General features: G+C 50.7%; 1 protein-coding gene across 2 annotated transcripts in view; it reads left to right on the forward strand.

Annotated features, from left to right (window-relative positions):
• ESRRB (estrogen related receptor beta) overlaps nt 1-14,121 on the forward strand; it is a 171,676-nt gene that overhangs the window by 132,629 nt on the left and 24,926 nt on the right. For both annotated transcript variants that reach the window (XM_019427247.2, XM_019427246.2), the window contains exon 3: nt 1,248-1,364. In XM_019427247.2, the coding sequence (XP_019282792.1) occupies nt 1,248-1,364 (117 nt within the window). The remainder of the gene's footprint in view (nt 1-1,247; nt 1,365-14,121) is intronic.

Below are 14,121 nucleotides of genomic sequence, written 5' to 3' on the forward strand. Positions count from 1 at the left end.
CTCTGGCAGGCCTCCCAGAGTTGGGACAGGGGCTGAGAAGACCAGATAAAAACAGAACAGCACTGGGTCACTGTTGCATTTTACCTTCCAATTGCCTTTCTCTCTTCTACTCCACTGGACCTCCCTTTCCTTCCCATTGCCTTTCTCTTCACATTTATAGCTACACAACGCCTATTTGTTAAGTAATTATAGGCAGGTAAGAGGACGTGGGAGAGACGCTATGCCCTGTGTTAGAAAGGCAGCCACAGCCTTTCCTGTAAAATGGGGGCAGTGTCAATACCGACCTCGCGTGATTGCCATGAGGATTCTGTCGGTGACTCATTCCGCAAGTTTTTCTTGCATGGCTTCTGCATGGCAGGGACTGATCTCGGTGTATCCGGGAGACTGAGTGGTGAACAGCACAAGCGTTTGCCTTCGTGGGGCTGACAGCCTCCTGGGAGCATGGGTCAGGTTCATGGTAGCCATTATTAGAATACATTCAAGGGGCGAGACAAGAAAACGGTCACCAATTCCCTCTGTAGTAGGGCTGTGGTTATGTAATCGGCTCACGTTGAGTAGTGCTTTACTTTTTTTTTTTTTTTTAAAGTAAGCTCTGTGCCCAACAAGGGGCCTGAACCCAACCACCCTGAGATCAGGGGTCCCGTGCTCTGGCAGCTGAGCCAGCCAGGCGCCCTAGTGCTTTAGCATTTTTAATGCCCTTGCTCCTGCTTTCACGTGGGAGATCCTACACACCGCTTTGCAGACGAGGAGACTGAGACTCAGAGGAAAGTGATTTCTCTCAAGGTCAGCAAGCGGTGGCCCGGGTGTGCAGAGAGGGACACGGAACACAGGCCCTGGGCCCGGGGGGGCCAGAGCTTCCAGGAGGCTTTGCCCGTGCTTTGGGGCCCCCGGCTGGAGGGCATAGGGGCCGGTGGCCTGCACTGACATTCTGGTCAGCGCAAGGAGGTGTTCTGTGCCTGGGGTAAAATGCCAGCTCAGTGGTGCCTTCAAAGCGGTGGGCTCCCCTTCTTCAAAGCTGTGGCTGCCTGGCCCACCCCGCCCTCCGGGTCTGGGATCTAAGCATTTAAGAGGGTCGTGAACATCGTGGCAGGGACGTCCGAGCACCCACCGTGGGAGCCACTGCCCTACGGAAACCTCGGGATAAGGGGCAGTCGTAGGTCCCGCCGGTCCATCTCCATCCGGCCTTTGGGCTGGTGGGCGGGGCTCCGGGTAGGGCACGTGGCTAGCCTGTCTGTGTCTGGTTACAGGAAACATCGAGTACAGCTGCCCGGCCACCAATGAGTGTGAGATCACGAAACGGAGGCGCAAGTCCTGCCAGGCCTGCCGCTTCATGAAATGCCTCAAAGTGGGGATGCTGAAGGAAGGTAAGAGGCCCGCACGGCCACGCCGTGCTCCGACCGAGGCCCGGGGTCCCTTCTCACTGGGCGTCTCGGACCCCTGTGTCCCTGCCCCCCGGGGCGGCACAGACCGGAAAGTCTCTGCACGCATCCCAGGTGGGGCCCCTGCTCCCTGGGGCGCCCCCCTTTCCTCTCTCACACGCACCCTGCACGCGGGTTTACGGCCGCCTCACAGCCCCACTGCTGAGGGGGACACGGGGCAGGCATCAGAAGTTCCGCATTAAGGATCCTCTGGAAAATCCTGACCCCACTTGGGCCCTAGAAAGCTGGCTTGGCCCTCTGGGGAAGGCCCTCCTTTTGGGGGCGAGGCCCCTGGTCCACCCTGGGAGGGGTAGGCTTCTCATTATTTGGGCAACACTTCTCTGGGCTCCCCTTCATCCCCTTCCTTCTTGATCTGCTCAGATTGATGACCCTTGCCCAGGTCCATCTTGGGGGACGTGTGTGTGTGTGTGTGTGTGTGTGTGTGTGTGTGTGTTTGTTTCTCCCCTTCTGCAACTTTCGAGGGAGCTGGTGGAAGTTCTTACACATCCTCTTTTATGGTTCTGGGCCCTGGAACCTTTCCAGAAGGGGGAGGAGGCAGGAAAAGAGGTGCGTGTTGAAGATTGTGTGATGGGGGAGGGGCTGGGAGTGAAAAGGAATGGGCTGGTCTCGAATGTAGTCCCTCCCTGAGAGGGGGCTTCTGGAAGCCCAGCGCTCCTCTCATCCTCCTCTCCCTGCATCCCTGGGGAAGAAGGCGCTAATTTAATTGATGCTTTGTCAGTAGGACAACTTGGACCTTGCCGTGTTGGGGAAATAAGAGACCTCTGGTCTCCGTCACGTGCACCACCCCAGCTGGCCCAGCGTGCCCACCTCTAAACATGCTCCTGAAGCAGTTCCTCAGCTACCCCGGTGTCTACATAGCATGTTGCCCTTTAAACCACATTTCTCGTTGGCCTCTTCATTTAACACCTTTGAGATGGCAAAGCCGCTCAGTTATTTAGAAACATGCCAACTGCTTCGTTGGGGGGGGAGGGGTGGTCAAGTAAGAACAGTCTTCTTTCTAGACTAAAAGTGGGCTGTGTTAGACCTCCTGAAAGATGGTGAGTTCATTTTGATTCTACACGATTTGAGTCATACCCTTGTGTAGGGGGTGACCCGAGTTAGTGACTGACCAGGGTCCCCTGATTGCTACACCAGGCTCTTTCTGTTCCTCCAGAGCATCCTGGGGTTCACAGATGAGGAAACTGAGGCACAGAGGTCCTCAGCAGTATGCTTCAGTGCTGGCCTCTAGACTTCCTCCTCCGAAGGCTGCTGGAAGCCAGCCTAAGGGTTTCTAAGTCTTAGAGAAGCTAGCTCATAAATCCTGGGGATGGGGGCTACCGCCTTGTTCTGGAAGCTGGGCATGAGGGCACTGGGTCAGGCCGGGGGCCAGCTGTGCAGTGGCCTTTTCTAGTTGTAGTTTGTGGACTCTCATTGCTTACTTCACAGCATCTGGGGAACTTGGAGCAGAGGGGAACTAATAGCTGCCGTGCTATTAGTATGCTCCTGAATTTTAACGATGACAGAATTGAGTCCTGTAGGGCTTGGGGCTCAAGGTCTTTCCCACCCTCAGTCTCTGCCGATGTGTGGGGAGCTGGGCCCAGAGCCTGGAGTTTCCCCATGCTCTGTGCTGTGTCTGCCCCAACCCCAGGCCACCCCACCCCCACCCCGGGATTGTGAGCTGAAGAGCGTGGGAAGGAGAAGGAGAGATGAGGAAAAAGGGAGGGACCACCACTTGAAACCCCTGCATGGTCTCTCTCTAGGGTGGCAGCAAGGGGCATCTGACACCCTTGGGCCCAGCCTGGAGAGGCCCTTCCCGGAGCTCTGCCTGGGGGAGGAGGGGCCGTCCGCAGAGCCCTCCCCTCCGCCACACCGCCCCAGTGCTGGCAGTTCTAAATCCAGAGGGGACAGGATGACACAAAGGCTCCTGGAGCGGACAAAGCCGAGTGCCTCCATTTAGTTTCTGTCCCCTGCAGTGCAGAGCAATTGGCGGGATCCTGCCATCAGAAGCTCCACGGGGACCAGCCCCCTGAGGAGGAGCGTGCCTCATTGAGGAGCCTGGGCCCCTGCCAGGTGGGGGCTCTTGGCAGCTGCCCCGGCTCCTGCTTTTGTTTGGTTGTCCCCCCACCACCTCGTGAGCAGGAGCCTAGGCCCCTGGGGCGGGCACAGGCTCCCTGCCCTCCCTCTGCTTTCCCCAGACTCTGGCCCGACTCTGAGAGGCAGGCTGCAGCCTCCCTGGGAGCCGCTCCTCCTGAAGGATCTGGGGTGGGCCTCGCTTGGAGGAACCAGGGGCCGGGGTCCCGGGTCTCGGGTCTTGTGCAGAGGTGTGGCTGTGGCAGGAGGCTGGAAAAGGGATGCGAATGTCCACTCCCCCTCCTCCCTACCTCACCTGCACATCTGAAGGCTGTTTCCTATCTTCTGTCCAGTAGCTCTAGAGAGCGTGTGTGTGGTGGGGGGGCAGGAGGGCCAGAGAGAAAGGGAGACGGAATCCAAAACAGGCTGTCAGCACAGAACCGGCCACGGGGCTTGAACCCACAGACCGTGATATCGTGACCTGAGCCAAAGTCAGATGCTTAACCCACTGAGCCACCTAGGTGCCCCTGTCTTTTACAGTTTTTCTTTTCGCAAGTAAAACACCTTAGACACTGCTTCGTAATTTGGGGGCCAGCACCTGTGGGGGTGGGGGAGAGAGGGGAAACTCTGGTGATGGGACTTCTTGCGACTCAGCCTCCCCCCTGCCTTGGGGCCGCCGTCGGCTCTGGAATCATCATCATCGACTGTTCCACGTAGGCAGTACCCAGGTCTGTCTCACTTTAAGCAAATCCAGGGTGTGAAAGTCTGCTTTTTCAGAGAAAAAAAGTGACTTTTCTCTTCATAAGAAATCGGACACAAAATCCACACTGGGTTGAGGGTTGGGGCCTGCGCCCTCGCTCCTGGCTCTGAGGGAATCCTGCCGTGTGGGTTCTCTCTCTGGCTCACACTCCTGGGCCTCCATTTCTTCACCTGGGGAGCAGGGGTGTTGACACCTGCAGGTCAAGTGGGGTGGGGGGACCACGTGGAATGACTCCTTGGTGAAATCCACCGTGGGATTGCTTTAAGCCGTCACCTTTCTGGGCGTGTTATTAGAGTAGTTGGTTCAAAGGCGGTCTCGTGTGAGGTTAGACATACTGGCCGCCCTGATCTTCCTCCTGGATTCGCTGGTGGGCATCTCAGGGGTGACCTCCGTCTGGGGCTGGCCCCCTGTCTGGGGTCTAAAGTCAGGATGAGAGGTCCCCTCGGGACAGCAGTGGAGTGGCTTTCCCCCGATAGTTGGGCTTCCCCGCCTGGCTGGGGTGTGGCCTGCCAGCCTCTGAGCCGAAGAACCTGGAAAACCATTTGCTGCCTTTCACAGGAAGCCCGCACGCTTCAGCACAGCTCTGGGCTTTCAGCAGCTCTCCCTGGAAGGCCTGTCCTGCGAACTTCACCTTCTCCTCACCTCACTTCACCTGCCTCGGGCCAGCAGAACTCCCTGTCCCGCTCCACTTCCTCCTCCCCTCAGCCCTTGCCTGCCTTTTCCCCAAGTGTTTTCTAAAAGATATTTGATTTCAGTGAAAGCTGGGACGACATCCATGCAATATGCTCTCACTCTCTTTGTGCTTGTTGGGAGGGCGGAGGGCTCCTCCAGGGATTCTGGGTAATTGGGTTAGTGGCCAGCTCATGTCAGGAAATTAAAAGGAGGCTCCGATCAGGTTCCCGCTGCATGGGATTTAATGGCTTTGTATTTATAGAGTATTCTGCCTCTAGCCCCTGCCAGAAATACCACTTTTCTGGCCCTGTGAATGAAGAAAGAGGATGAGAGATGGCTTGCCTTTAAAAATTCTTTCTCTTTTCCAAAATGCATTAGTGCTCTGAGACAAACCAACTCTCCAGCACTTCGGAGAATAGTTCTGAACTAGAGCCCAAGAATGCCGATATGTATCCGTATCTCCCTCAGACCGCTTTCCGTCTCACACGCGTGCACACAGATGCATACGCACGCACACGTCTGACGGTTCACGAGATCTTCCCATGTGGCCTGAAGCGTCTGGGCCACTCAGGCACGATGACCCGATGACCTCTGGCTGGGGAAATGTTGACTGAGTGAAGTCATAGAGGATGATCTTGTCCGTGCCAAATCTTACTACTGTTCATTCAGGACTTTGGGTGTGCCAGAGCATTAAATAATTGGTTCAGTGGCCATACAGACCCGGTGAGTCCCCAGTGTCACTGCTAATCAGCTCCTTGGGTGCCTTACTTAAACCTCTGTAAGCCTGCTTTTCTCCTCTGGAAAATGGGAATCATAATCATAGCCATTTTCATCATGCTCTGTACTCTTCAGGGAAGGCCCTGGAGTGGTACCACAAAGTAGGATTGGAGATAGATATTCTGCATCATGTGATATAATTGATTTTCTTCTGTGATCCAGAAGGGAGTTTTGAATCTCTTCCCAATCCTTGGCTGATGACCTTGCTTTCCATTTTCTCGAAAAATTAGAAACAAGCAAGTGGGGGAGTTTCTTATCCACCTGCTGCTGGATCCACAAATCTACCTGTTGTTTTCTGTCTTCACCCCTGTGAGAGCGATCTCGGCTCCTGTCAAAAGCCAGTCTCCTGGGGCGCCTGGGTGGCGCAGTTGGTTGAGCATCCATCCGACTTCATCTCAGGTCACGATCTCGCAGTTCGTGAGTTCGAGCCCCGCGTCGGGCTTTGGGCTGATGGCTCAGAGCCTGGAGCCTGCTTCCGATTCTGTGTCTCCCTCCCTCTCTGCCCGTCCCCCGTTCATGCTCTGTCTCTCTCTGTCTCAAAAATAAATAAACATTAAAAAAAATTTTTTTTTTTAAATAAAAAGCCAGTCTCCTGACCTGTGCTCTGACTCTTTCTCCTTCTTTATCAGGGACTTCAGTCCTGGAGTATCATGTCTGCTTCTAGCATCATCAGTCGCTTCCTCACTACTGGATCATTTTCATCGCACACACCAAACATACTTTGTTCTCCCCTTATAAAAATAAAATTAAATTTTAAAAAATCCACAACTATATATTGACCCTTCACTGCTACTTTTCCGTGCTCCCCTTTTCAACAAAATTTCCCCACTTATTACATCCACTTCTTTACCCCACCTGCTTAAAAAAATTTTCTTTTTTCCTTAAAAAGTAAACGTCGGGGCACCTGGATGGCTCAGCCGGTTAGGCGTCTGACTTGGGCTCAGGTCATGATGTCACGGTTCACGAGCCCCATGTCAGGCTCTGTGCCGACGGCTCAGAGCCTGGAACCTGCTTCCGATTCTGTGTCATCCTCTCTCTCTGCCCCTCCCCTGCTCCCACTCTGTCTCTCTCTGTCTTAAAAATAAATGTTTTTTTTTTTAAAAAACAAACATCAAGTAGATTCACAAAAATATTTAGAGTATATTAGTTAGGCTAAGGCTAAGCTTCTATAAAAAAAAAAAAAAAAAAAGATTCTCTTCCCCTCTCAAAACAAACAAAAACCAGAAGCTTAAGCAGGATGGAAGTGTACTCCTCTCTCATCTCTCATGTAACAGTCCAGAGGTCAAAGGTGATCTGGGACTGGTTGGCAGCTTGGCCATTCTTACAGAAGGTGGACCCAGTTATCAGCATCTTTTCAGGCAGCCAGGAGGAAGTGTAGCCTAGCCAGATCATTGGAAAGATGGGACCCAGAAATGGAACCTGTTCCTCCCATTCACAGCCCATTGGTGGAATCTGGTCATATGGCGACACCTGTACAAGGAAGTCTGGGAATTGTAGTCTTTAGCTGGGATGCCATTTGTCCAGCTAAAACTCTACTGGTATGGAAAAATGAAAAAAATGCATTTAAGTGGGCAGACACTGTTACATGCCAAAAATATACGTAAAGTATAAAGAATACTGGTACCTTCCATCCAATGTAAGGAAAAAAAAAAACTATCCTTTTCAGGTTCTGTTTGTGCTCTCAGAGGTAACTTTACCCTCAGAGGTAACTTACTCTGGTTTCATGTTATTTTGCCTTTGCTTTTTTCAAATAGCTTTTTTTTTTTATGTAGTACTGTTGTTTTTTTTTAAAGTTTATTTATTTATTTTGAGAGAGCAAGTGGGGGGGGGGAGGGGCATAGAGAGAAGGAGAGGAAGAGCGAATCCCAAGCAGGCTCTGCGATGTCAGCGCTGAGCCAGACGTGGGGCAGAGCATGACCTGAGCTAAAGTCAAGAGCTGGACGCTTAACCGAGCCACCCAGGTGCCCCTAATAGTTTTATCGTGTGTTTATATCTCTGTGAATATCTTGGTGGGGGGGGGTTGTTGTTTTAAATGAAATTATACTGTGTATATTTATTGCTGAAATGAGGGGCATCTGAGTGGCTCAGTTGGTTAAGCATCCGACACTTGATCTCAGCTCAGGTCTTGATCTCAGGGTCGTGGGTTCAGGCCCCGTGTTGGGCTCCATGTTGGGCATGGAACCTACTTAAAAAAATTATTTTTCTGAGGTGAATGCTCTTGTTGCACGGTGCTGTAATCCATTCATTTCCATTTCTTTATAGCAGGAGTCCACCAGAAAATAAATATTTTAGGCTCTGGGAGCCGAACGTCTCTATTGCAGCTGTGTAACTCACACCACTGTAGGAAAGCAGCCACAGACAATATAGAAATGTAGGAACAGGGCTGTGTTCTGATGAACAGACAAAGGACTGGGTTTAGCCCACAGCCCTTAGTTTGCAAACTCCTGAACTAGAGTATCACTGGATGAGTTTGGGAGAGTCTGTTTTCCTTTCTAGTGCTGAGGGAACAGTGCTGCCTTGAGTCCCAGTGCACATGCATAAGGGGTTTCAGGCCGGCGGTAGAAGGGCCACAGGTATGTGCGTCTTCAGCTTTATGAGATGATAGGAGGTTGTTTTTTATTTCGTTGTACTGACTCACTACTGGTGTTCGGATGTTCTGGTTGTCCCATATCCTCACCAACACTTTTTTTTTTTTTAATATTTTTGAGAGAGAGAGAGAGAGAGCAGGGTGAGGGGCAGAGAGAGGAGAGAGAGAATCCCAAGCAGGTTCTGTGCTTTCAACACAGAGCCTGAGGCGAGGCTCAGTCTCACGAACCGTGGAGATCATGACCTGAGCCAAAATCAAGAGCAGGATGCTCAACCAGCTGAGCCACCCAGCTGCCCCATCCTTGCCAACACTTATTTAGTGTGTGTAAACTAGTGTTTCCTTATCGCTTTGGTATGTATTCTCTTCGCTGTCAGATAAGCATATTCCATATGTGGTCTAGCCACTTGGGATTCCTTTCCTGTGAGATGCTTGTCTGAGTCTTTTCCCTGTTTTTCTACTTTATTTTTTTCTTATTGGTTGTAGAAACCTGTATATGTTCTGGTCATTTTATTAGTCACTTTTCAGTTGTTGGTGTTGTAGAAAGCTCCCCATTTGTGGCTTCCTTCTCTTGATGGAGTCTTTGGATGATCAGAAGTTAGTAATTTTTTTTTTAATTTTTTTTTTAACGTTTATTTATTTTTGAGACAGAGAGGGACAGAGCATGAACGGGGGAGGGTCAGAGAGAGGGAGACACAGAATCTGAAACAGGCTCCAGGCCCTGAGCTGTCAGCACAGAGCCCGACGTGGGGCTCGAACTCACGGACCGCGAGATCGTGACCTGAGCCGAAGTCGGCCGCTTAACCGACTGAGCCACCCAGGCGCCCCCAGAAGTTAGTAATTTTAATAAATTGAATTATCTGTTTTTTCCTTTGTGGTTTGCACTTTTACGTTATTCAGAAAGTTATTTTCCTGGCCTGCTTTCTTAAAGATGCTTTCCTCATCTGCCTTACCTGTTAGATCTCAGACCCTGCTGGAACCAATTTTTTTAAAATTTTCTTTTTAATATTTATTCATTTTTGAGAGAGAGAGATAGAGAGAGAGAGACCCAGAACCCAAAGCAGGCTCCAAGCTCTGAGCTGTCAGCACAGAGCCTGATGTGGGGCTCGAACCCACATAGCATGAGATCATGATCTGGGCAGAAGTCAGACCCTTAACCGACTGAGCCACCCAGGCGCCCCTGGAATCAATTTTTGAGTACGATGAGCTTTTTACCCTCAGTCTGCCCTGGTCACACCGCACCCCTGACCACAGCCCTGAGCCTGCCCCCATACCCCCTGGGTAGCCGAACCTGGTACTCCCGTCTTCCCTGACTCAGCTTCTTGGTGATATTCCAAACACGTGGCCAGCCTTTGTGCCCTTTTCTCTTGGCTTCTCTGCCCTCCTGTTTGCCTGGTTTTCTCCTTACCTCTCTCACTGTGCTGTTTATCTAGTCTTCTTTGCAAATGCTTCTCTTTCCTGCTCTTTACATGTTGGTGTTATTTGGGACTTGGAACCAAGGTCTTCTTTACCTGCACCCTGCAGGCGATCCCTTCTAGGTCCAAGACTTGATACAGATGACTCTCGGTCTTAGACCTCCAGTTCCACCTCCTGCCGTGCATTCCGATGCTAGTGCCTAACTGCCCTGCTGGCCTGCCCACTTGCGTGCTTATGAGGCATCTCAGACTCTACACACCCAGAGGGTACATCTAGCTGTGCCCCACCCCTCCCCCAAAACCCTAGTCTTCCCCATCTCAGGAACGGCACCCCTATTTACTCCTTGCTCAAGCAAAACCTAGAAGTCATCCTGGACTCCTTTGGAGTCAGTGTCCAAACTGTATTTGAGATCCTCCCCCTTTTCTTCATCTCCATGGCCATGACCCTGATCCAGGGAAGTGCCATCTTCTTCCTGGACCATCGCAACACTTTCCTAACTGGACTTCCGATTCTACTTCATATTGAATCCAATCCCCACAGCAGCCAGAGTGATCTTTTTAAAGCACTAATATGATTCTGTCACTTTGCTTCACGTCATTCAAAGACTTTCCATTGTACTTAGAATAAAGTCTAAGAACTGTAGTCTGATCTTCAAGATCCTTCCTGCGTGGTTTAGCCCCTCCCTACCTTTTCAGTGTCATCTGGTCCCCTTCCTTTCCTGCCCCCTCACTCCTGCCCACTCTAGCCTCACTGGCTAACTTTCGATCCTCAAGCATGATGGGCTCTTGCTTACCCTAGGAGCTCTGAACTGTTCCTCCTGCCTGGAACGCTGTCCCCTCATATTTGCAGATCTAACTTAAATGTCATCTCAGAAAGGCCTCTCTTCCCACTTCGTTTCTATCATACCCCATTGTTTACTTCCTCACTGAACTTCTCCCGATCTGAAATTATCTTATTTAGTCATTCGTTTGCATGATGTTTACTGTTACAGCCTCTAACCCAATGGTTATTGACTTAGGGGCTCATGAATTCTTCTGAAAATCCAGTGGGAATTCTACCATAAAACATACGCAAGTACTTGCACATAAAATTTTGCAGACAATTTTAGGAGCTTCGCAGGACCCCTGAAGCCCACCTCAGAGGTTCCCGGAGTGAGACTAAGACCTGTTATTACAGAATCAGAGTTTTAGAGGTAGAAAGAACCTGAGAAACAATTCAGTCTCCCGGATGGTAAATTGCCTTTACCATTAGACTGACAGCTGTGGCGGGGGGAGTGGCCACCTAGATACGTCATCCAAAGGCTTAGGCACAGTTGGGATCAGTAGGCAAGAGGGCTGTGACCTATTAGCAATGTCTGCCACAGACTAGGAAACGGAAGGCAGAGGCACAGCCAAAAGCTATTTGCCATGCCTGATACGGTGCAACTGAGTTTAATTTGTCCAAGGCCACGCAGCTAGTAAATAACAGAGCTGGGTGGTATTTAGTCTCTTTGGTTATGTGAGAATTCCTTGTAAGAAGCCCATCCCAACTCAAAATTGATGGTTTGGCCAGTAGCAAAGCTTGTAGCTTTTCCTCAAAGGGAAAAAGAAAGGGAGAGGAAAGAGAGAGAGACTGGGTCTAAATAGCCTGGCCCTGTCACATGTACGGTGTTGGAGACTGTTTGGTGGCTCGGAATGCAGGACCAACCCAGGCTTGCTGAAATGTCCTTGGGCACATGATGGCCCGAGTGAGAAGGGTCCAGGGGAGAGAGCAGCAGGAGATGAATACTTTAATAGACAGGAGGCCGGGGCTCCTCACTCAGTGCCATGGTACCCACCAGGGACCGTTGGCACAAATCCCAGAATATTAGGTAGCACGTGGGTTTACCCACTCACGAGGCTCTCTTGACTTTTAGTGAGTCAGGCGTGAGGCTGTCACCATTGTGATCTGACACCAGGGTAAGAGGCAGCCCCAAATAGCCATCCCGTCCTAGGCAGCAAGGTGAGCTCACCCATCACCCAGAACTCCCCGCAGGACAGGTAGCTAAAGGAAGCCCCCCATGTGCAAGGGATGTAGACGGGTGCTTAGGGTACTCGTCTGCTCTGCTGGGGTACCCGTCAGCATGCCCCCATGACCTGCAGCTTCTGGATACCCACATCACCTTCTGGGTGGTTTTCCCTGTTAGAGATGAGTCAGCTGTCATTTTGTAGAACTTGTAGGCAGAGTCAACCCTTAAGTCCCCAAGGAAGAATATTGGTCAGATCAAGTATTGACTAAGACAGGTTTAGTGTAGTGCTCCCAGACCTGGAAAGTCATCAGAACCACTGGAGGAACATTGAAAAATTACCCATTCCTGGACATCATGCCAGACCTACTGACTCAGAACCTCAAAGGAGTAATTAGTCAAAGTCTGTATTGTTCCAGGGCTTTCCAGGGCATCCCAGTGATCCCACAGACTGGTGGCCTCGAGGTCAAAGCAAAGGAGATAGGATTTGGAGGTCAAGATTCAGATCCTCCCTCCAAAATTTCCTGGCTGTGTGACCCTGAGCAAGTTACCTGTCCTTTCTGAGCCTCAGTTTTCACATGGGAATAATAATCATAATAATATTCCACATAATAATTCTCCCCCCTCAATATTGTTATGCAGAGTTAATGAGATTTGGAAATAGCTTTGTCAACTGTGAAGCATTGCACAAATGTGCACCTGTTTACAGCATTCATAAACCAGGGACACTGAGTTGAGGTGGGGTGGGCTGGGAGGGTGGGATTTCTGGGTAAGGCGAGGGGAAGGGTCCTGACCATGAAAAACTTGGCCATGTCAGGAGAGATCCTGCCCTTAGACATGGATAGCACCTCTGCAGAGGAGGCCAGAGGACACGGGCTCGGGGGCCTTTCTCTCTTCAGCCTGGTGTGAGCCTTTCTTGTGGGAGGAGAAATGTGACAGGGGCATTGCCTGGGCCAGGCTCTGGGCCAGGTGCAGAGGGCCACGCTTTTCAGAGCTTCAGCTGGTTATTTTTAGTGCCTGGCTAGAAAAGAAGGAAACTTGAACTGTCCCCGGCTGCTGTGCCCCCTGCACACGTGGCTATTTTTACTTCCGAAAGACTGGGATCTTGTCCAGCTTAGGGAGGGAAAATGAGAAGAAAGGAGGGAGGTGGAGGGAAGCAGGAATTATTTTACTTCCATTAAGAAAAAAGCCAGAAGGCTGATCTTACCAAGTCAGCAAGTGGACATCTGATCCAGGACGTGGCAGCCGCTGCCTCTGGACACTGATGCACCTGCGGTGGGTGGGAGAGGTCAGCAGATGGGCATGGGATCAGGAGGTCTGGGGGCCTGCCATCCCTCCTTGCAAGGACTTTAGGCCCCAGAGTGGCCCTGCGGCTTCTTTAATATTTCCTGTGCCCTGAGTTGGGAAGTAATGGGACACGGCGGGTGGAGGGATCCCAGCCTGGTGACGAGCCTGGTGGGGGCTGGGAGCCGTACAGCTGCAGCCAAGGCAGAACCTGTGTCCCGGGTTGGACAGAGGCAGCGCTCCACCCTGTGGGCATATTCAAGAGAGAATGCGTGGAGCTGTGTGCCCCTGGGCACATTATTCAACCTCTCTGAATCTTAAGGGTTCCTTAAGTTCCTTAAGGGTTTTGTTTAACGAACCTGATTCATGTTATAACTAAGGGGGTGTGTTTCTCTCTCTTTCCAAGAAGGCAGTCAGTTCCTGCCAGACCCTACCACCTTCCATAGGCAGAAGAAAGGAAAGAAATTATGAAGCTCCTACTGGGTACCAAGCACTTTGTTACTTTCACGCATTTTACGTTACTTAATTCTACTCACCTGAGAAGGGAGAAGTATTTTAAAAAATTTTAATAACTTAGTTGAGATACAGTTCACTGCTTATTAAAGTGCATTGCCGTTTTGAAGACCATTTTTAAGTACACAGTTCAGTGGCACTAAGCACATTCACAGCGATTCCATTTCCCAGACTTCTTCATCATCCCAATCAGAAAACCCTGTACTCATTAAACGGTAACCCCCCGTCTCTCCACCCCGTCCCCCACCCAGGCCCCGGTAACCTCCAGTCGGCTCTCTGTCTATTCTAGATATTTCTTATAAGTGGAATCCTACAACATCTCTCCTTTTGTGTCTGGCTTCCTTCACTTAGTGTAATGTATTCAGGTTTCCTCCATCCTGTAGCAGGTGTCGAGAGTTCATTCCTTTTTATTACGACTGAGTAATATTCCTTTATATGTTTGACCCCGCATTTTGCTTATCCATTCGTCTGTCGATAGATCGTTGGGTTGCTTCCACCTTTTGGCTGTTGTGAGTATTACTGCCATGAGCACTGAAATACAAATAACCTGTTAGAGTTTCCTGATTTCAGTTCTTTTGGGGATATACCCAGGAATGAAGTTGCTGGATCATAAGACACGGCTGATAATTCAGTTTAACTTTTG

This window comes from Panthera pardus, unplaced genomic scaffold (assembly GCF_024362965.1).
Source record: "Panthera pardus isolate Hobbes unplaced genomic scaffold, ASM2436296v1 HiC_scaffold_24, whole genome shotgun sequence".
NCBI classification, from domain to species: domain Eukaryota; kingdom Metazoa; phylum Chordata; class Mammalia; order Carnivora; family Felidae; genus Panthera; species Panthera pardus.